Source organism: Vespa mandarinia, chromosome 5 (assembly GCF_050613455.1).
Source record: "Vespa mandarinia isolate Hongniang chromosome 5, ASM5061345v1, whole genome shotgun sequence".
NCBI lineage: Eukaryota > Metazoa > Arthropoda > Insecta > Hymenoptera > Vespidae > Vespa > Vespa mandarinia.
This window is the reverse complement of record NC_140814.1, coordinates 2940001-2961692: the sequence shown is the minus strand read 5'-3', so window position 1 is coordinate 2961692 and position 21692 is coordinate 2940001. Positions and strand designations below refer to the sequence as shown.

General features: G+C 30.3%; 4 protein-coding genes across 14 annotated transcripts; 2 read left to right on the top strand and 2 right to left on the bottom strand.

The window, feature by feature from the left end:
* Positions 1-3846: 3846 nt before the first annotated feature.
* On the bottom strand, positions 3847-6234 carry bic (bicaudal). Of its 4 annotated transcripts, none has more exons than XM_035866100.2 (4): positions 5954-6234; positions 5017-5388; positions 4784-4922; positions 3847-4718 (listed from the first exon to the last, which is right to left on the bottom strand). In XM_035866100.2, the coding sequence occupies exons 1-3, from the start codon at positions 6029-6031 to the stop codon at positions 4812-4814; spliced, it is 561 nt and encodes a 186-aa protein (XP_035721993.1). In that variant the 5' UTR covers positions 6032-6234; the 3' UTR covers positions 3847-4718; positions 4784-4811. The 4 variants fall into 4 exon arrangements, with proteins under 4 accessions (XP_035721993.1, XP_035721990.1, XP_035721991.1 ...); XM_035866097.2 differs by having other exon boundaries at positions 3847-4699; XM_035866098.2 differs by having other exon boundaries at positions 4796-4922.
* Positions 6235-7335: 1101 nt separating this feature from the next.
* LOC118441553 (uncharacterized protein C2orf42) lies at positions 7336-11593 on the bottom strand. 7 transcript variants are annotated; one of them, XM_035866091.2, is made up of 7 exons: positions 11467-11593; positions 10575-10963; positions 10154-10477; positions 9843-10062; positions 9560-9765; positions 8543-9461; positions 7336-8446 (listed from the first exon to the last, which is right to left on the bottom strand). In XM_035866091.2, the coding sequence occupies exons 2-7, from the start codon at positions 10959-10961 to the stop codon at positions 8256-8258; spliced, it is 2247 nt and encodes a 748-aa protein (XP_035721984.1). In that variant the 5' UTR covers positions 10962-10963; positions 11467-11593; the 3' UTR covers positions 7336-8255. The 7 variants fall into 7 exon arrangements, with proteins under 7 accessions (XP_035721984.1, XP_035721980.1, XP_035721985.1 ...); XM_035866087.2 differs by lacking the exon at positions 11467-11593 and adding an exon at positions 11171-11302 and having other exon boundaries at positions 10575-10966; XM_035866092.2 differs by lacking the exon at positions 11467-11593 and adding an exon at positions 11171-11302 and having other exon boundaries at positions 7336-8425; positions 10575-10966.
* On the top strand, positions 11564-12182 carry LOC118441852 (histone-lysine N-methyltransferase SETMAR-like). Its single transcript, XM_035866821.2, has 3 exons — positions 11564-11618; positions 11681-11919; positions 11973-12182. Exons 1-3 carry the CDS (start codon positions 11564-11566, stop codon positions 12180-12182), a joined length of 504 nt encoding a protein of 167 aa, XP_035722714.2.
* Positions 11996-14840, top strand: TyrRS-m (Tyrosine--tRNA ligase, mitochondrial). Of its 2 annotated transcripts, XM_035866094.2 has the most exons (4): positions 11996-12428; positions 12514-13345; positions 13462-14360; positions 14470-14840. In XM_035866094.2, the coding sequence occupies exons 2-4, from the start codon at positions 13170-13172 to the stop codon at positions 14826-14828; spliced, it is 1434 nt and encodes a 477-aa protein (XP_035721987.1). In that variant the 5' UTR covers positions 11996-12428; positions 12514-13169; the 3' UTR covers positions 14829-14840. The 2 variants fall into 2 exon arrangements, with proteins under 2 accessions (XP_035721987.1, XP_085512979.1); XM_085656853.1 differs by lacking the exon at positions 11996-12428 and having other exon boundaries at positions 13202-13341.
* Positions 14841-21692: the final 6852 nt, after the last annotated feature.

The window sequence follows — 21692 nt, the reverse complement described above, 5'->3', positions numbered from 1 at the left end:
GGACAGTATCTAATTGAATAAAGTTATATTTTTAAACAAAAATTAAGAATTTTCCTTCTTATTTGAAATTCGCAATCACTTAATTGCCAACCCAATACTAAATAAAATCTTATCTAGAATAATAATCATAAATCATAGTGACTTCGTTTCCTCGAAAGAATTCGAGTAATATTTCATTATTATCTTTGACTCTTTAACTTTTCGAAAACTCTGTATTAAACCTCTAGAGAATCATTTTTCATTTTAATATATTTTTATTTTCTATTCTTATTTTATTTTATTTTATGTTATTTTATTTTTTATTTATTTATTTATCTTTTTTTTTCCAATGTTATATCTGACGATATTTAATAATATTTATTGCTAAATCATTTCTAGATCATTCAATAAGATCTCATGCATAGTTAATACATATACGAAGATTATTTTGAAATCGATTTCTGCGGAAATGGTAAATGAATAAATGAATAATAATAATAATAAAAAAAAAAAAGGAGCAATAGCATTCACGGTATCTCGACATTGTTCTAACAAAATGTCAACAATCAAGGTAATCGTGGTAGTCTCGTAGTCATCGGTCATGCAATTTGTCACTTTGGAAATTTTATATATATATGTAGATATACGCTTGATGGGCACATTAATACGTTTCCTCTCTATTATCTATTCTTCTTTGGTTTATCATTACTATTTTGTTTGTCGACATTTGACTAATAGATTAATCGATAAATCGAAAAGAAATTAATCAATTTCACGTTATTTAAAACGAAAGTTACATTTTGTATATTAATCATTTTTCACAGTATATATATATATATATATATATATATATATATATATCTTTCATTTATAAATAATCATTTAAAATAATTAAACAAATAATTTAAATAATAATCGATGATCAGCTATTCGTATTCACAATGCGAATCGATTACACATTATTCCAATCAAATATTATTTTTCAATTTATATTTATCCTTTTTCTTCTTTTAAATATGAATAATAATACAAAATGATTAAATCATAATTTAAATAATAATCGATTAATATTCACTCGTGTATTATAATGTTCATTTAAATGGAAGAGAGAATACTAATATGTTATTATTCTAAAGATTATTTATCAATTTATATTTATCCTTCGTAGATTTTATGAATAATAATTCGAAATAATTAAATGATAATATTTAAATAATAATCGACAGATCGATCGAAAACAATTCATATTCGTAAGTGCGGATCTAATAAGTATTAAAGCAATCTTTTTCTTTTTTCTTTTTTTGCACTTACATTAATTTAGTCAAAAGTTTTGTAATGTTCTTAGTAGTCGAGATAGTTGCTATCATTTCAATGAAGAAATTACAACGAACTTTCAAAGTTCTTAACTAAAACTATGTTCCAAATAGACGAAGAAAACTTTTAGACATACAATATAACAAACTTTTGAACAAAGATGGAAAGCATGGAGATCCAAAGTTTTGTTGTTGAAAAAGTCTAGAACATATATATATATATATATATATATATACCAACGAAACTTTCTTATATATTTATCGTCTATCCCTTTCTACTGGGAGATCCCTTTCTAGGGTTGGCAACTAAGTGATCGCGAATTTCAAATAAAAAAGAAAATTTTTAATTTTTGTTTAAAAATATAACTTTATTCAATTAGGTACTGTCCGTTCCTGTCGATGACCTTTTGTCATCGTTCTGGCAGTGTCAAAATTCCACGTTCGTAAAATTTCTGATCTTTGCTATCAAAAAACTGAATTAAATGTGATCTGACATCATCAGCATTATTAAAAATTTTACTTTTTAAAGAGTTCTGCATGGAACGAAACAAATGGTAGTCTGAAGGCGCAAGATCAGGGCTATATGGTGAATGTGATAAAAAATCTCAATCCAGTTCCAATAATTTTAGGCGAGTGATCAAAGACGTGTGAAGCTTTGCATTATCATGGTGGAAAACGACACCCTTAAGATTTGACAATACCGGCCGCTTTTCTTGAATTGCATCGCTCAGTTTGGCGAGTTGTTGAACTTACACGTTTGAATTGATCGTTTGGTTTTATGGCATAAGTTCAAAGTACAAAATTCCTTTATAATCTCACCAGACTGACAGCATAATCTTTTTTTGGTGAATCTCTGCTTTTGATGTCGTTTGGGCTGGTTCATCTTTCATCACCCACGATCTCTTCCAATTAACGTTGTTATAAACTATCTACTTTTCGCAGTAATTAGGCTTTTCAGAAATGGATCAGTTTCGTTGCGTTTCAGAAGCGAATCGTAGATGCTAATGCGTTGCGTCAAATGAATTTCCTTAAGCTGGTGAGGGATCCATAAATCGAGTTTCTTGACATAACCAGGTATTTTTAATTTTTTTTCAATGCATGTATGCGATACATTGAGCTTTTCTGCAATATCATGTGTTGTACTATGACGATCTGAATCGATAATGTCCTTGATATGGATCTGATCGACTTCAATTGGACGGCCAGATCGTTGAGCATTTTTCAGTGAAAAATCACCAGAACGAAATCTGGTAAACCAATTTTGATACTGCCTTTCTTTCAAGGCTTCATTTCCATATACGGTACATAAATTCTTTTGTGCTTACGATGCGTTCTTTTCGGAAGTAATACAATAAAATATGTCTGAAGTGCACGTCTTGTTCTTCCATTTTTAAATTGGGATAAAAACAAAACTAAAGCTCTAATCGATATAATTTTTTTACTAAATTAAAGGTGAAAGTTCAAATAATAAGAAAAAAATATAGGTTAGATGCAATGACCACATTAACAAAACAAAAGAATGTGTAAAGTCCATCTATCGACAAAATCCGCAATCACTTAGTTGCCAACTCAACAGATAGTTATTTTTCCGGTAGAGTACATATAATTTTACTTTTCCGAAAAGAAAAGGCTGTGCCAATAAATACATATACTTTCTTTTTTCACTGTCCTCATGGATAAAATTTATATTATTTTTCTCTAATATCAAAAACTTTTTATATATCTCTTTCTAAAGTTTAGTAATAAATAGGAAATAAAAAAGGAGAGATAACAACGAAAGTCTAACGAAGTGCAAAACTAATGTTTCTAATGAGTTTTCTCTATTTCTTTTTTAAATTACATGTTAATACATATGATTAAATGTTAATACACTCGGTAAACAAGTTTATTAGATCAATCAAATGTTAGTTCTCATTTTTTATCTCGTTTCCATGAGGATTTTGATTTTTTTTTTTTTTTTTTTATTTTATATTGTAAAATGTTATTAGAGAGAGTCATTAGAGAAAGTTCAAAAACAAAATGAATTGGACCAAGCAGAATGTTTGATGATATTATACATAAGTGTTATTATTATGCAATTTTAAAAAAAAATCATTAATTCATTTGTTTTGTTATGTTTTTCTTATTACGATCGAAACATTCGACTTTGTTTGATGTTAATCATGTTTTAGGTATACAAAGTTTCTAATATAGGTAGATTATATATATACATATATATATATATATTATATATGATATATATATATGTATATTATATATGATATATATATATATGTATGGTATGTATATATATACATAGAGCTCTTATTAGTTATATTTGCATACTACATATTTGATACAAGTTTATTCTACCAATGAAAATATAAATATCGAGACAATAAGATTATTGTATACAGTGTGACGGAACGCATGAAATTTGTTCTTTTATGTTTGCTTTTCTTTTTTTTTCTTCCTTAATTTTTTATTTTTAAGTAGAAAACCGCACTTCCAGCAAAAGAATTTATTCCATAGATTACATTACAAAATATTACACCCCCTTTTCTTTCTCTCTCTCTCTCTCTCTCTCTCTCTCTCTCTCTCTCTCTCTCTGCGTGCTGGAAAGCCATTGCAAGTTTGGTACCACTTCGTAGTAACCAGTTAGTAGCCATTGTTATTAACTTTATTGATTAAAATAGAAGTGTTTCAATATTTTCCACCTACTTTTGCTTCAATCTATAATCTATATAAACTTTCCTTTGTTAAATAACATTATTACAGATAGATAAAACCTTATCCTCCGTTTTTTCGAGTGTAACTTCGTTTTTTTTCTCTTTCTTTTTTTTTCCCCCTGTTATTATTAATTTGAAGTTCCAGCTTGTATAAAGTTAGTTGAAATGAAAAATCAAAAGCTAACAAAACAATGATTTTCTTTAAAAAGTCATCGTTCATTCGTTTCAAGGCGTCGATATGATATATAGCCATATTATATAAATTCATTATTTTGTATTAGTCTTTACATACACTTGAACAACTGAGATAAATATTCACAACATTGTTATAGAATGTGGCTTTTGTTTAAACATATATAAATATATATATATATATATATATATATATATATACACATTTATATATATATATATATATTTTCGCTACTTTTAATTCGGGAATAATAATGTTTTTTCTCAGCTGATTCAAAACAAAGTATACGTTTAACAGATGCAATAAAATAAGAAACACATCTTTCGTAGAAATATTTAATTTCTGTAACAGCCTATTTTATTTCTTGTCAACTGTTACTCATATAGCAGTATTATAGTGTATGTCAAGTATTTATAACGTGTGTATAGTTATATTTCGCTTAATCGTTGCTTATGCAACTTCGCATTTCTTGACTTTTAATTACAACAGTCTGTCCTGGGAAACATCTATAGAAAATAAGGAAATCTAATGAACAATAGTACTTGTGTTTCTTCGCAAGAGATTTACTTAATGTCTATATATCTATGTACCTAGGGCTTTACCTCGACAATAAATTCTTTAAGCTTCGGGCGTAGCTAATGGTGCCTCTTTCTTTTCGTCGATTGTGATTATTTCTTTTTTGTCACCGGAGACTTTATCATTCTCCTCGACTTCTTTTTTTGGTGCAACCTAGAAATAAACATAGATATTATCTATAGAGTTAAATAACAAAGATATATAATTATTTTTATTTATAAAAAGTATAGAATCTTATAACATTTACCTCTTCTTTGCTTGCCTCATCAAAATTCTCAACTAAATCTGGAACTTCGTCGTCTTCTTCTAACGTAGCTTTACCAACTGCGCTACCTGCCACTGTACTTGCTAACCGCTTAAGTTGCGTTAAACCTTCTGGACCTAATTGACTTAGTATACCAGGCAACATTTCGGTTATTTGTTTATTTTCCCCATGGCCAGTAATCGCAAATGTGTTAGCCGATAAACTGGCCTGGGCTTTTGGATTATTAAAATGGACGACAGTACCATCGTCCTTGATCATGTTAACTTCCTCTATACCAGGAATAGTATTAACAGATAATTTTTTCAGACAACTTTGTAACTTTTTGTCATCTGTCGCAGCGGTCGCATGTACTACCTGCAAAATTCCATAGATTTTATCATTTACATAAAAATAATAATGAGGTTTTAAAATTAATGAAAATAAATTAACTAATAAATAAACAATTGTCTATTAGGAATAAAAGTGAAAATTAATGATATCTATAAGTTGGAACAATAAAACTGTTTCATGCTTTTTCTCATAATAATTAGCTATAAGTAAATCAATGTAAATAGTAGAAAGAAATATAAGATGATAGAAAGAAATCAAAGAATATCAATAACATAAATGAATTATCAAAGAATAATGAAAGAAATACGTTTAAAATGTAATATCTTAGATACACGTTGAATTTCTATTTCAATGAAAGAGAACGTTAAACTAGAGAAAATATTTTCTATAGAAATAGAGTTGTATTATAAGGAAAAAAAAAAAAAAAGAAGAAAGAAAAAAAAAGGAAAAGAAAAAGATGTAAAATTAGAATTAATGAGATCGAAGTAGAACGAAAGTTAATACGATCGAACGTAACTAATGTAAAGGGAAATGAAAGGAGAAAAAAAAAATAATAATAAAAAAACAAAATAAAAAAAGATTGATGTACCTTCTTCTTGCGTCGGGGTGTTCCCTTACCGCCGATTCGTACTTGGGCTTGAAGCTTCTTCAACTTTTCCGGATTCATGTTGATATTATTATGTGGAAAAGGACAATTAAACGATCGATTCGAATATTATACACGATACGTGATAATGGCGTAAACAACGGTGAGATTTCGATAAGATACAAAAAAAGTCGAGTACTTCGTATTAAACGAAACTGCCGGCGACACAAACACGTGCTCTCTGTTCGCCGAGTGGATCGAGAAAATGGAAGTGTACGCTTCTCTAGCTCTCCTACGTCAGAGACAGCTTCCGTACGTATTCAACATTTCCGGTTGAATCTTAATTCAATAGAATTAATCGCGCGTAAAATTTTCATCATTTCAAACAACTTTATTTATCATTGATAACATTTTATAAATGGCCTTATATTATTTTAAATCAATATATTTTAACAATGTCAAATTATTTTTCGTCAATCGAAATTTCTTACAACAGTTCCTTTGATTCACGGCGTAGCTCATGGAGGGAGAGATAAAGAGAGTGAGCGAGCGAGCGAGTGAGTGAGTGAGAAAGGTGAGGAGAGCAAAGGTGGCGGGGAGAGGAGAAAGAGAGAGAGAGAGAGAGAGAGAGAGAAAGAGAGAGAGAAAGGAGGAAGAGAAAAGGAAGGAAAGAAAATCATCGCGTAACGTCGTGTGCTGTATGTCTAGAGAAAAAAAATTTTCATGGTAACCTTATGGGACTGAGATATACGGGACATGAAATCGAATTGATTTATATAGGTCGATATCAGCGATATCGGTCCTTTTATTTATTATTTTTTTAAATATCTATAAATAAGATTTTTTCTTTTTTCTTTTCTTTTTCGAAAAGTATCTAATATTTCAAGGAAGAAATAATTTTTTTTTTCTTTTTTTTTTTTTAAATTTTATCTCTCCATTTCCATCCCTATCTTTCTTTATCCTCGCACATAAAATTTTTTTTGTGCAAGAATAATGTCAAATTGAAGATTTGAAATTTGTAATGGCAATCGTGATCTTGATATTTACATTCGGTTTAACCTTGAGACTTGATAGATATGTTTTAACGTTCGTACTTCTAAAATCCGCGAAAAAAGACATTTTATTCGATACGACTTGAATATATAATCTTTATTTCTTTCATGTATTATGTATGGCAATTGTTTTTAATGTAATCATGCTGTAGAATTTTTTTATGAATTAAATGATTGATTATGGTTGCAGGAAAATAATCGAAAAAAATTTACAATATTATAGAATACGTATTTATTAAATAACATATTTTTTAGCATTTCCGATCTAAGATATGTGTATATATATATACACACATACATACACATATATATACACAATATATTAAATCGACATGTGTTGTATGATACATTAGTCATTATATAATAAAAACAATTCGAATTTTTTTTTTTTCCTTTTTCTTTCTTTCTTTATAACGTCGATTCATCTCGGTAGTAGTAGTTTTAATAAATAAATAAAAAATAGGAAAATTTAAAATATACAAATTGCTTGTTCAAACAAGTTTTCATCAAATATAATCTAATTATCATTAAACGACGCTCTAAATGATTCTCTAAAATTTTATTCGCGCATCGGCAAACAATTGTTTATTTAGGAACGCACTTTGTACCCATCCTTAAAAAACAGAGTAAATTAGATCAGTCTTTGCATTTAACAATTTCAACTCCAACCTATTAGAGTATCAAAAACAGAAATAGCGATACTTATATATGTTTCAGTACATCATCGAGAATATAACTTTCTAACGTATTTAAATTTTTTTCGAAGCATATATATATATATATACATATGCTTTTTTTATATAATTAAAAATTTTGCATTATTTAACCCTTCAAGTACTAGTTAGTTAAATATATTATAATTCAATTTAAATTGAAATATATTCACACAAATAAAATATATAAATAATGTATAAGCATTCATAAAAATATACAAAGTTAATTACACATTATTTTGATATATTCGTTATTAGAATTTATGTACTGAAAGGGTTAAAGTACATTTAAATTAATTTATAATATATAACATAAAATCGTTTCGCATTACAATTAATAGCCGATTTAAATATATACATGACTATGTAATGTAAAATATTCTTGTGGTTTTTTTTTCTTCTTTTTCTTTTTTTTTCTGTTTTTTTTTTCTCTTTCTTTTTGTTCTTTTTCAAACACTTAAAATTTTGCAATAACAAAGAAATAACAATACAATACTTTAAAATAAATACTTAACTTATATAGACATTTTAACTTTTTATTCAATAATTTTTCGATAATGCTATCTTTCTCCATCTTTGGCTAGCTTCATTTTTAACGTGTCCAAATTCAAATCGAATTCTCAATTCGCCAATTTTCGATATTGGTAGAATATCCGGTATCCATTCTATTAAAAACGGCGTTGGCTCCACTTGATTTGGAGAAGTATTACCTAAAAATATTATTTGGAAAACTATATTCCATTAACAAAAAAATTAATTAAAATTGTTGGCTAATATATGTATATCTGTATAATGCAAAAATAATATTTTATCGAAAAAGTTCTTACCAACTTTTAGATAAGTTTTCAATTCCAATGGTTTGATCAATGCATTATTATTTGTTTTTTTATACCGATCGATATCAGTTTCTTTTCGTTTATATAATTCATATGTACCATCTGCATTTTGTATAAAACTTCGTGTTATTTCTAAAGGTATAAGAGGCGTTTCAAAAATACTCTTCACGTGTAATATATTTGTAATTTGCCATGTATATTTAGTAAAGGTGCCCAATGGTACTCCATCTTTTCTGACAAAGGCTGTTGTTGAATTAGGTAAACGTTTTTTCTTACCGCCACAAGATATTCTCTCCCGTAAACAATCAAAAAATATTTGTGGTACATGAAATACCAAAGGGTCAGGTTTTCCATCAAATTGAAAATGCATTGTTTGATTTATTCTCTCTGTAATTGATGCTAACCATTTTATGAAAGATAGGCTTGTATTAGATTCGTCCAAGTCTTCGCATGAATTTTGATATCTCTTTATAATAGTTGGTTTTGCTTTTGATTTTCTAGGTTCAATGGAACTTAAATTATTTAGACCTGTAGCATTTAATTTATTCATATTTTTGTCATCTCTTTTTCTCTTTATCGAAACAGCCGGTTGGATAGAACCACTTTCAGAATTAGATATATTTCCATTATCATATTGTATTAAAGCATTCTTTTCTATCATCTTAATCTCACTACCATTTATTACTGCATTAGTATCTATTAATTTTATATTGTTTACATCTAATACTGTATTTGTATCAATGACTTTTAAATTTCCAGTATTTAATATTTTTATATTATTATCATTTAATATATATTGACTATTTAATACATTGTACTTTGTATCAATTTCAGTTTGCTCATCTAATATTTTCATCGTATTTCCATTAAATTGTACACCATTCTGGTCGATAACTTCCAAATTATGAACCTGAAAAATAATTATAATTATAATTAGAATATTATTTTAATAATACTTTCAAATATTCACTGGCTATTAGCAAATAGCATAGAATGGTTGTGTGATACCTGAGAAATAATATTATTATCTTCTAACAAACTACGATCACATTCCACTTCAATATTTTCAACAATGCTATTAGGTAAAATTGATGAATCCAAGTTCATTGAATCTAAATCAAGTCTATTTCCATCTAAACTTTGCACAGTTAAAGTGTCATCACGAAAAATCAACAGATGTGTATCAGCATCATCTGTGTTTAAAGCATCTAGATCTAACATTGGTTATAACACAAAATTAGATATCTTTTATGATAGGAAAATATCCTTCCATAAAAAATATATATATTACCTATTCCAACTATTTTATCTTGTTCATTATGTTGCAAAATAGATACTGATGGCTTTGGTATACTTAAATCATTTTGATCTAAGTTTATATAATAACTAAATTCTTCCGACAATTTAGGATCACTAGCAAAGGCACATATACATGCATAAAAATGTACACAGCGCTTTGCTTGCAAAAAATGCATTGTTTCTATCTTATCTCCAATTGATTTTGCTGTACCCTGTACATATAATTTTATATAAAACGCTACAATTTTCATAAAAAATTTTAAACTTTGTAAAGTTTAAAAGATGATAATTCTATTAACTTACCTTAAATGCAGTACAACTACAGAAAGAACGATGTTCTACTCTATCTTTCAATTTAGTAACAAAGAAAGAAAAATGAAGATATCCTAAAGGATGTTTTGGCGAAGCTTTACATTTTACAGCCATTATATTTTTAGAAACTCTTTGTACCAATGGACCAGAGGTTTCTGTAGCTAATAACCAAATTTCTTGTTTCATTTCATTGTTTACATTTAAAGATGATAAAATAGAATTTCTTAGGGTCAATGGTTGAGCCTCAGCATAACATCTTAATGCAGCTTGGATATGTTGACACGTTGATACGGATAAATCAGATGAATCTTTCTCCTTAAATTATATCTTATTATTACAATTCATGTGAATTCCATTAAGCAAATTAATTTCTTTTTTTTTTTTTTTATCATGAGAATATTTATTTACTTACATGACATTTAAGGACACTGGTATCAAAACTTCTCTCGCAAGTATCCACAAAACATAGAGCGGTTGTTTGTGAAATTAATGTTGTAATGTCGTTAGAAATTGTTGCATTTATTAATGGCAATTGTACAAAACCTCGATAATCAGGACCTTTGTCTCTCACTCGAACAGAGAACACTTGCGCAGTCGAACCGGTTATTAATTTACAAGCTTCCGTAGATAATTTTCGTTTTTCTCCTGGTTCTTTAAATACCGCATCACAATATTTATTTTTACAACACAATCCACGAGAACCGTTATATGTTCCACATTTTGGACACTTTCTCACACCACGTAAAGTTGCCTTTCCTAAATCAGATAATAATTTTCGAAGACGCTCCTCATTGGACATAGCTACTGAAAATATTAAATATATTTTAATACGAGTTCAATATTATTTACATATGATGAAATAATATATACATTAATATTTAAAAACAATATTTATATGTGAATCAAATATCAATGATTATTGCTTCACTTTTGTTAACATTTAATTCTTATACAAAATTATATATTCATTCATTCACATACGAGCTATTAACACGATTATGTCTATACCTTGTTATCTATCAAATTCAAATATATTAGGACGGTGACGATAAGGCAATGAAGAGATCTGCCTTTCGATCGATGCTAATACTTGAAAAATGTTGATTTCAACTAGTAAATAAATAACTCATTTCAATACTGATTATATATATGTATATATATATATATATATATATATATACATATATATATAAATATGTGTGTACGAGATAGTCTGAAAAGTTTTCGATCTCAACATGAAGATGGCAGCACTCGTTAACAAAAGCTAGGGAATGTGTTTGCACATCTTTTAAAAAGATACTCACTAAATTTTCAGATATTTTGGATGCGCAGTTGTTTGACAATCATTTGAATGAATCGATTTGAGTGTTTTTGTGAAAATAGAAAAAATCGAGTATCGAGATGTCATTAAATATTTGTTTTTTAAAGGCAATACACCTACGCAAATCAAAGACAAGTTGGACGATGTGTACGGATTGAACTTTACATCATTATTTACCACTGTGAAATTTTGAGTAGCTGAATTTAAACGTGGCCGTATCAGTTTACAAGACGATGGACCTTCGGGACATCCAAAAACTACAACCATTGACGATAACATCACTCAAGTTTACCAAATGGTGCTAAACTATTGTCGAATTAAAATCAGAGACATAGCAAAGACTATGAATATGTCCAAAGAATGTATTTGTTACATATTGAATCAAGATTTAAGCATAAGAAAGCTGTTCGCTGCGTTGGATGCTGTGTTTGCTTACGTTAGACCAAAAAGCATTTTTGAATGAACATTTTCAACGCTCTCTTCACGCAGTTTAGGCGTAATAAATCAGAGTTTTTACGCCGATTAATTACTGTAGATGATACTTGGATACACCATTATAACCGAGAAATAGAAATACTATCAAAACAATGGACTGCGAAGGGAGACTCGGCTCTAAAAGAAGCAAAAACTGTTTTTTCGGCTGAGAAAATGATGGCGACTGTTTTTTGGGATATTCATGGAGTTATCTTAATCAATTAGTTTCAAAAAGGTAATAATCATTACAGGATCATACTACGTATCATTACTTGACAAGCTGAAGGCAAATATTGCGGAAAAATGGCCATATTTTTGAAGAAAAAAAATTTTCTTTTACCAAGACAATATGTTGTCTCACATCTTAGCATTTGCCATAGCAAAAAATCCACGAATTACAGTTTGAATTGTTTGACCATTTTCCTTGCTCATCAGATCTAGTCCGCAAGCGACGTTTTTTTGTTTCCTAAGGTAAAAGTTGCGCTCAAAGGATAGAGATTTTTATGATTATGTTAAATGAGGGAGGCCATCACCTTCGTAAATAATTATTTTGCAGAGAAAGACGCCAAGTACTATTTAAACGGGTTAAAGAGATGGGAGCATCGTTGGGAAAAGTGTATAGACTTACAAGGAGAGTATGTAAAAAAATAAAAATAAATTTATATATAAAAAGAAAAAAATGTCTTGTATCTTTGTTAGGTCAGAAACTTTTTAAATCACCCGCGTATATTAAAAATTACATTTAGAGAGGCATCATTCGCGTAATAATTATTGGTAGTTTGTTATTTTGTATAGTATATTGACCAATGAGAAAGGATTAAATCCTATGAGCAACCAATAGTATCATTTTATAACCCGTACAGCACGAAATATTTTTATTATTAGGTACGGAATTATTTTAAAAAAGATTAAGACAAAATTTCGATTTGTACATTTTATTAATAATAAGATTAAAATTGTAACGAGTAAAAAAAAGAAATTATTATTTATGAAAATTGAACAAACGAGTTCGTCCTCTTATGAAATTTATAATCAATGCTACTCCTAACCTCTTTCGAGGCAAAACGAATGTAAGCCGGAATCGTCGTACATCGTTCAATTTGTTTGTGAAAAAATTTTTGAAGTGAAATTCTTTTTTTAGAAAAAAAAATTAATTTAATTAATTTTTAATTAAATGATCTGAAGCATAGGTTTCAATTAAAAACTATTATAATGCATATAAAACGTTTATTGAGCGTTCGAAAGTTTTTTCAACAAGTTTATCACAGAAAGCATAGTTCTAATGAAAATTATATACATAAAGAAAGAGAGAAAAAGAAGATAGATAAAAATGTATTAAAACTCAAAGAAAGGGGTATGTACGAGGATATTTTTCCGAATAATTGTAAGTAAGTATTATTAATCTGTATATATTGCGTATTATATATATTTATTGCATTATTATTGAAAAAACAAAATAAAAAAAAGAAAAAAAAAACTGTAACCTTTCTTTTTCTTCTTACAGCCAAGAAATAACAGATTTATTAACTACATCTCCACAATGTGTTTACGCTGGATTCGATCCAACAGCCAGCAGTTTACATATAGGAAATTTGTTAATATTGATGAATCTTTTACATTGGCAAAGAGCTGGACATCAAGTCATAGCTGTATTAGGTGGAGGAACTGGTTTAATAGGTGATCCTAGTCATAGAAAATCTGAAAGAATTGAAATGGAAGAATTTCTCTTAAAAACCAACTTGGAATCCATTAGAGAAGACATAGAAAATATATTTAATAATCATAAACAGTATTTTTGGTCCGATAATACCAAATTATTGAAACCATTGATCATCTTAAATAATATCAATTGGTATACGAATATTAATATCATTCAGTTTGTAAGAAAAGTTGGAAAGTATTTTAGATTGGGTACTATGTTAGGACGGACATCCGTTCAATCACGTTTAAATTCAGACACAGGAATGAGTTTTACAGAATTTACTTATCAAGTTTTTCAAGCATACGATTGGTTTCACTTAGCAAATAAATATAACTGTCTATTTCAAATTGGTGGAAGCGATCAAATGGGTAATATTATGTCCGGATACGATTTAATCACAAAAGCCACAAATAAGACAGTTTATGGTTTAACATTGCCGCTTATAACGGCAGAAGGTGGTAAAAAATTTGGAAAATCTACTGGCAATGCGGTATGGTTATCTCCATCTAAGTCCTCCAGTTTTCAACTTTATCAATTCTTCATTAGAACCAAAGACACAGATGTTGAAAATCTATTGAAACTCTTTACCTTTCTACCGCTCTATAAAATAGAAAACATTGTACAAGAACATTTGAAACAGCCAGAAGATAGATTAGCCCAAAAAATTTTAGCCGAAGAAGTTACACTTCTTGTTCACGGAGGTAGTTCTAATTTAATAAAACTATTTAATATAGAATAATACTTTTATTACCTGAGAGGAAAAAAAAATATATATATATATAAAAAAAAAAAAAAAATATCTTTTTTCAGAACTCGGCTTAAAGGCAGCCAAAGAAGCTTCAATGGTGTTATATAATAAGTCAATCGATACTTTAGTTAAAATGAGTGCCGATGAGATAGCCAATGTATTTGAAGGAGCAACAGTTGTAGATATATTAGGAGAACAAGGCTTGACGATATACGAATTAGCAACACAAGTTAAATGTTTCAAAAGTGATCACGATGCACGTAGAATTATATCAGCAGGCGGTTTTTACGTAAATTATGCAAAAGTTACAAACTTGAACGAAGTTGTAGTTCCTGGTATTCATATATTATCGAATAATGTGACCCTATTGAGGGTCGGTAAAAAATCTTATCACATAGTACGATGGGTCAATACATTATAATTGATTCTTAAATTTGTATAGTTTTTTTCTTTTCTTTTCTTTTTTTTTTTTTTTTTTTTTTTTTTCTTCGAATAAGTATATATATATATATAACGGATCTTCAATGTATGTTATTATTTCGTTTTAATTAATCATTTATAAAACATCAGAATATAATTAAAATGCTCTACATTATCATACGAGTTTCTACCAGTAATACTACATCATGTCGATAAAGTAGAACGTATCGTTAAAACTAACGACCAAAGATATTAATTTATTCTATAAACGAGTATGATACTAAATTATATTTGATAGCGGCTATGAAGAGACGGAGAAGGTTGGGATGGGTGGTGGCTGGGGGGTAGGAAGAGAGCGGCTCAGGACGGAGAGAAAAACTGAAAGAATATGGAATTTTTAAAGAGGTATAAACTCGATTTTGCCAAGTTGATAAAATAAAAGATAAGGAGGAAGCTGCAACAGCATACGTCGTAGGATGATCCGGTCCGTTATCGGTGGAATGTTAAAAGGTTAGCCGGCTCGTCATTTTGGATTTATCTGAATTAAAATTCTTCAGGGCTGTGCCTTTAAATGCATTTTTGGTAAGGTCATAAAGATCGTGCAACGAAATTTTTGTTTTTCTATTTTTCTTTCTTCTTTTTTTCTTTTTTTTTTTCTCTTTTTTTTTTCTTTTTATCTTTTTTCCAAATAAGAAAATATTCTTACGTCGATTTAAATTTATGCATTCACATGAAGTAGATACCTTTAAAGGAAAAGAGCGAGCTTTTTATCGTACATATCTTCTGTACGTATGTAGTAGCATCAGTAGAGATCAGCAAAGCATTCCTTTTTAGTCGACAAATTCCTAAGCATTCTCCAGATACTAATAAGGAATATATATATATATATATATATGTACATATATACATATGTACATATATATATGTACTCCGGTGTAATACATCGCTGATACATTAGAAGTACACGAAAGGAAAGATCATAAAAGTAAAAGTAAAGGAAGGGAAGGTAGCGCTCGCTTGAAAAATGTTGCAAATTAAAATGGCGGGGAACGTTGAGGAAGTTTCGTGGCTTACGACAATTGCGTAACAGATGGCGCATATATAAACTTGTTGAGAGTTAAGCATATTGTGTTTTTTTTCTCTTTTCTTTTGTTTTTTTTTGTCAATTAAAATAATAGAAATAAAAACAGACGATATTTTCACTATCGTCGAACGATTTTTCATTGCGATTCGAAAATAATAAGATATTTTTGTAAGTTGGATGGAATTTTCTCGGTGGCCAAATATAAATCTCGTTAGATATTTCTCACGATTATATATATATATATACGCATCTTTTAGATTTTTTTAAATTTCTAATTGCCATTTTAAATAGAAAGGAGGAAGGGAAAGGAAACAAAAAAAAAAAAGAAAAGAAAAAAGAAGAAGAAGAAAAAAAAAGAAAAAAATAAGAAATAGAAATGAAAGAAACGAAAGAATAACGACGAAGTGTACGAAAGTGCATGGAACTCCCGTTTAACAGGAAAACCGCTTTAAGGTTTTACAAGAGGAACAAGCTGAAAGATCGAGCATGTTATTTGTCTCTCTCTCTCTCTTTCTCTCTCTCTCTCTCTCTCTCTCGCGCGCTCTCTATTTCTCTTTTTCTCTCTGTTTTTGAAATCGTCGTAAAGTCTCGATCGTCGTCGAAAGTGAAAAGAAATGGAACGGGGCACGATAGGTTAGCGAGTCGTACCTGTATTACCTTCCACCCAACTTCGGTCCAACGTTTGGTCCTTTCCCTTTCCCTCACCCTCACCTTCATCCTCATCCCACCCCTACCACCATCACTACCACCTCTTCTCCCCAATCCCGTCTACTTACTTGCTTCTCGTAGCTTGGACTTTGCTTTATGCGGGACACTTTATGCCCCCGATTGCGAACGACACCGGAACGCTCTCAAGTCCTCGTCGGCGTAGCGGATCCGTTGCCTTCCACCGATCGGGATCCCCTTTTTCCGATCGCAAAACAACGAGAGCGCTTTAATTTAAGATTCCAAGAAGGACCGAGAAGAAGCTGGTCGCGTTTCTCGAGTCATCTTCCTCCCCCACTTCGTTCTTCCCCACTCCCCTCAACGACCCCATACCCACCCTGTTCACTCCCTCTTCTTTTTCCTGATCCTCGTCCTTTTTTCCTCGTTCTTTTTCTCTTTTCTTTTGTATTCTTTTACGTCCCGTAAGATTTTACAAGACGCCGGCACGTTTTAATAATCGTGTTCGAGCAAAATTCATTTGCATTCTAAAAGCAAATGAATTATTATTTTTACTTCATCGTACATTTCGTATTTGTTAATTTATCATTAATTTTAAATCAAATAATAAATTATCAATTGTAATATTTAAATATAATAATATATACGTTAGATGATTTTACGTCTAGAGAGGCGGATCGAATCACTATGATTGAATCTTGATTGTGAGATAGGATGAAAAAAATTGCGAGTGCGAGTTATATTTTAGATTATTTTCGAGTGAACGTGAAACGAAAAGCGTAATGAAATGTTTATTTTTTGTTTTTGTTTTTTTTTCTCTTTATACGAAGCTTAAAGAACGTTATGCGCATTAATTTATTAATTCTCGATCTCGAATATTTATTTACGATTGATATTTACGTTAAATGATTTTACGTATGGAATCGATGGAATATCTTTATTGCGTGATTTTAGATTATTATACATTTTAAATTATATACACATAATCATTATAATCAATATATTTTAGATTATATATAATCACTTTTTGAAGAAAATTATTATGTAGAAGAAAGAATCGGTATCCGGTAAATGAATTAATTGTACGATTGTAAAGCGTTATTACGATTAATGAATAATTCTTCTTCATTTCGTTTTACTTTTTATTTTGATTGACAAATCATTTTTAATATAATATTTATTTATTTGATATTTAATTTTTTTTTCTTTCTTTTTTTCTTTTTCAAATAACGTTTAGTAGAAATTTTTTTTCTTTATTTCTTCAGCGTACATGTGCGATCGAACTTTTCAAGAGGAGATATTCAACGATACGAACAAATAGAAATGTCGAGAATAAACAGGAGGAAGGGGCTTATTTTATACAATTATTATTGATTTATTATTGTAGTTATATCAAATTACAATGAGCAGAGCGAAAAAGAAATTATGTTCATATTATACGTTGTAAGAGAAAAATGAAAAAAAAAAGAAAGAAAAAAAATTATACAAATTTGAAGCCACGAATGAATATCAAGATATATATATATATATATATATATATATATATATATATATATATATATATATATATATTATATAATATTTTATGTTCACTTACTGACGTTCTTTATTCAAACAGAATTTTCTTTGAATTATTATAGCCACCTTTGGTATGTATGTACGTGCATATCTAAGTACAACGAATGCGTTCAACGTTTGGATTATTATAGTCACCTTTAGTATATACGGAGAGCGTTCAAAGTTGGATGATTATAGTATTACCTTTGGTATATACAATGAGCGTTCAATGCATTGATTGATTATAGTTACCTTTTCTAAGGAAAGGATTAATGAGATAGACTTTGACATTAAATTATGAAAGAAGTAGATACATTTGGTGAATTATAGTTTCGTTAATTTTATCCAAAGGATTCATTTTTATGAACTATCCTTGATATGCGTTGTTGTCGGTTTTTTTTTTCTTTTTTTCCAAATGAAACATTTGAGTTCTCGTTTTTTATTCCTTTTCTTTTTCCTTTTTTTCATTTCTTTTTTTTTTTCGTTTTCCTTTCTTCTTTTTCTTTTCTTGTATAATAGCTTTTGAATCGAAACGATTATAACGATGTAATCAAAGATAACAACGTGAACATTATAGAAAATCGATTTCTACGTTCCGTCGTTCGTTCGTTCGTTCGTTCGTTCGTTCGTTCATTGGTTTGTTCTTTCGTTCGTTTGTTCGTTTGTTCATTCGTTTGTTCGTTCTTTACGTCTCTTCGTTCGATGTCCTCCGCTAATCGTGGCAAGCCCGTAATCGGTAGAAAAGAGTATTTACACGGATACATGGGGGGGCGTTTAGGTTTGAACGTGTGTGCGTGTTGCGTTTGAAAAGAGACGATGAGAAATAAAGAGAGAGAGAGAGAGAGAGAGAGAGTGAGGGAGGGAGGGTCACGAGTCACGATATCAACGGGAGATGGGGTCGAAAACAATTTAATGGCTGCAAATGGCAGTCTTGGGAAATTGGCATTGTACGAACAGACGACGAAAATGATGCGGAGAGGAGACAAAGAAGAGAAGGAGATGAGAAAAGAAAGAAAGAGAGGGCGCGAGAGAGAGAGAGAGAGAGAGAGATATAGAGAGAGATGGATAATGCCAAGGAGAGTCTCGCCAAGAGTTCGATGCAGTCTCTCGCGTATTCGGTCTTTAAACGTTTGGTAAAAAGGGCTGGACACGATTTACTCTTGATTACAGAGTCGCCGGGTCAAAAGTCGAAACAAAATGACCGTAGATGCTTAATGCGAGCGAGAAAAGAGATGGATATAAAGGGAGAGAAGGGAAGAACCAAGATTATAGGTAAGAACTAATAATTCGAAGAGGCACGATCGCTATAGGAACGGTTACTCTTTTTAAAAGTACGTCGGGAGGTATCTTCTTTTTAATTTAAAAAAAAAAAAAAAAAAAAAAAAAAAAAAAAAAAAAAAAAAAAAATACCTTTTTTTCTTCTCCTTCCTCTTTTTTCTTTCTCTCTTTTTTTTTTTTTTTTTTTTTTTTAAGAAACCAAAAGAAATATAGATATTGTCGCCATAAGATTGTCTCTAGCGTACGTAAATAAGTAAGTAAGTAAGTAAGTAAATAAGTAAATAAGTGAGTATAAGTAATAACTGAGTAAGTACTTACTTATAGTTCGTTGTTTCACGTTGAATGAAATAAAACATTTTTACTTTATGTGAAATCAATTGTTTTTCCATTGAATGTTTTCATCAGATTCGATTGATAATATTATTATAGTATTTCGAAGATATGCAATCGACAAAGTCGATCTTTTCTATATCTATTTATCCATATCTCTCTCTCTCTCTCTCTCTCTCTCTCTCTCTCTCTCTCTCTCTCTCTCTCTCTCTCTCTCTCTTGCTCTGTAGAACAATTGATATTCGTAATGATCGAATTGATTTATCGTTTTGGGACGAGGAAAATGCTGCAGCGATAATGTGCAACGTGACCGTTCTCTCTCTCTCTCTCTCTCTCTCTCTCTCTCTCTCTTTCTCTCTCTCTCATTCCCCTCCCTGATACCTTGCTTCTTCCCCTACCCTTTCGACCGTCCTCTTCCTCCCTCCTTCGTTCCTCCACCTTTCTCAATCCCATATTCCAAGATGGCCGCTCGTGCTTGTACGCGCGCGAGAGTGGAGGCTGTGCCGCAAAAAAGGACGAACGTAATAACGTAGTATCGCTAATGACCGGGCAATTTCACCGTGTACGAGTGTTTCCCCTCCCCCTTTCCACTTCCCCCTTCTTTTCCCTCCCTATCCCCTCTTCCTCTTCCTTTTCCTTCTCTTCGTCTTCTTCTTCTCTCTTTCTCTCTATCTCTCTCTCTCTCTTTCTTTCTCTCTTCGTTTCTTCGGATCTTTTTCCTTCTTTTACTTCCTTCCTTCATTCTCATGCTTTCCCCTCCAACTCTACTTTCCTCTCCTCTCATCTCCTCACTTCTCCTTTTCTCTTCTCGTCTTCTCTCGTCTCGTCTCGTCTCGTCTCTTCTCGTCTCGTCTCGTCTCGTCTCGTCTCGTCTCGTCTCGTCTCGTCTCGTCTCGTCTCGTCTCGTCTCGTATTCGTTCGAACCATCCCCTCCCCTCCCCCCCACCATTTCCGCCATCTTACGTGAAGTAATTTCAATAATAAATTCAACGCTGTTTTCAATCATCGGATTTACTGCAAACACAATAATTTCATTCGCCTTAGATCATTCCGCTTACGTATGTAAGTAAGTATTTACGTATTTACTTACATACGTACAATACGTGCGTAATCCTCAAAGAAATACGATAGAGTTTTTGTCGTATTTTAAAATATTTTCAAATATATATATATACATATATATATACATATATATATATATATATACATACGTATATATATATACGTATATATATATACGTATATATATATGTACAATATATATATATATATATATATATATATATGGATAGTAAATAAATCAAGCTATCCACCCTGCATACCTCATCCACCTCTATTCGTTCTCCGCGCGCGCGTTATCGTTTTTTTAATCGAAGATCCTTTTTAATCTATGAGAACGATGGATAGCCGATAAAAAATTGATAAATTCCTATTCGTTTTGAATTTATCGCATGTGTCACATTCGACGGGTTCTATTTCCCGCGAATCGTTCGCGTCGGTAAATAAAAACGAGTGTAGAACGAAAGAAGAAAAAAAGAAAAAAAGAAAAAAAGAAAAAAGAAACACGAAGAAAATAACAAAAAGAAAAAAGAAGACAAAAGGGAAAAGGAAATAATGAAAAAAAAAAAAAACAAAAGAAAATAAAAAGATAAAACTACGACGACGATGACTAAATAAACTAAAACGAAACAAAAACAAAAATAAAAGAGAGAGAGAGTGGGAGAGAGAGAGTGAGAGAGAGAGAGAGAGATGGAGATAAAGAAAGAAAGGGAGATTTAAAAAACGCACCGAGTTTGAAAACATCGATCACTTTCAATTATTCAAGTAGCTATTTCCCCGAATATCGGCAGACCAATGAGTGACGTTCGCAAAGTTGCATTCATCTCGGTGCATGCTCGCTACCATTGCATTCTGTTTTGTCTTGTTTTTTCTTTTTTTCTATTTCTTGTTTTT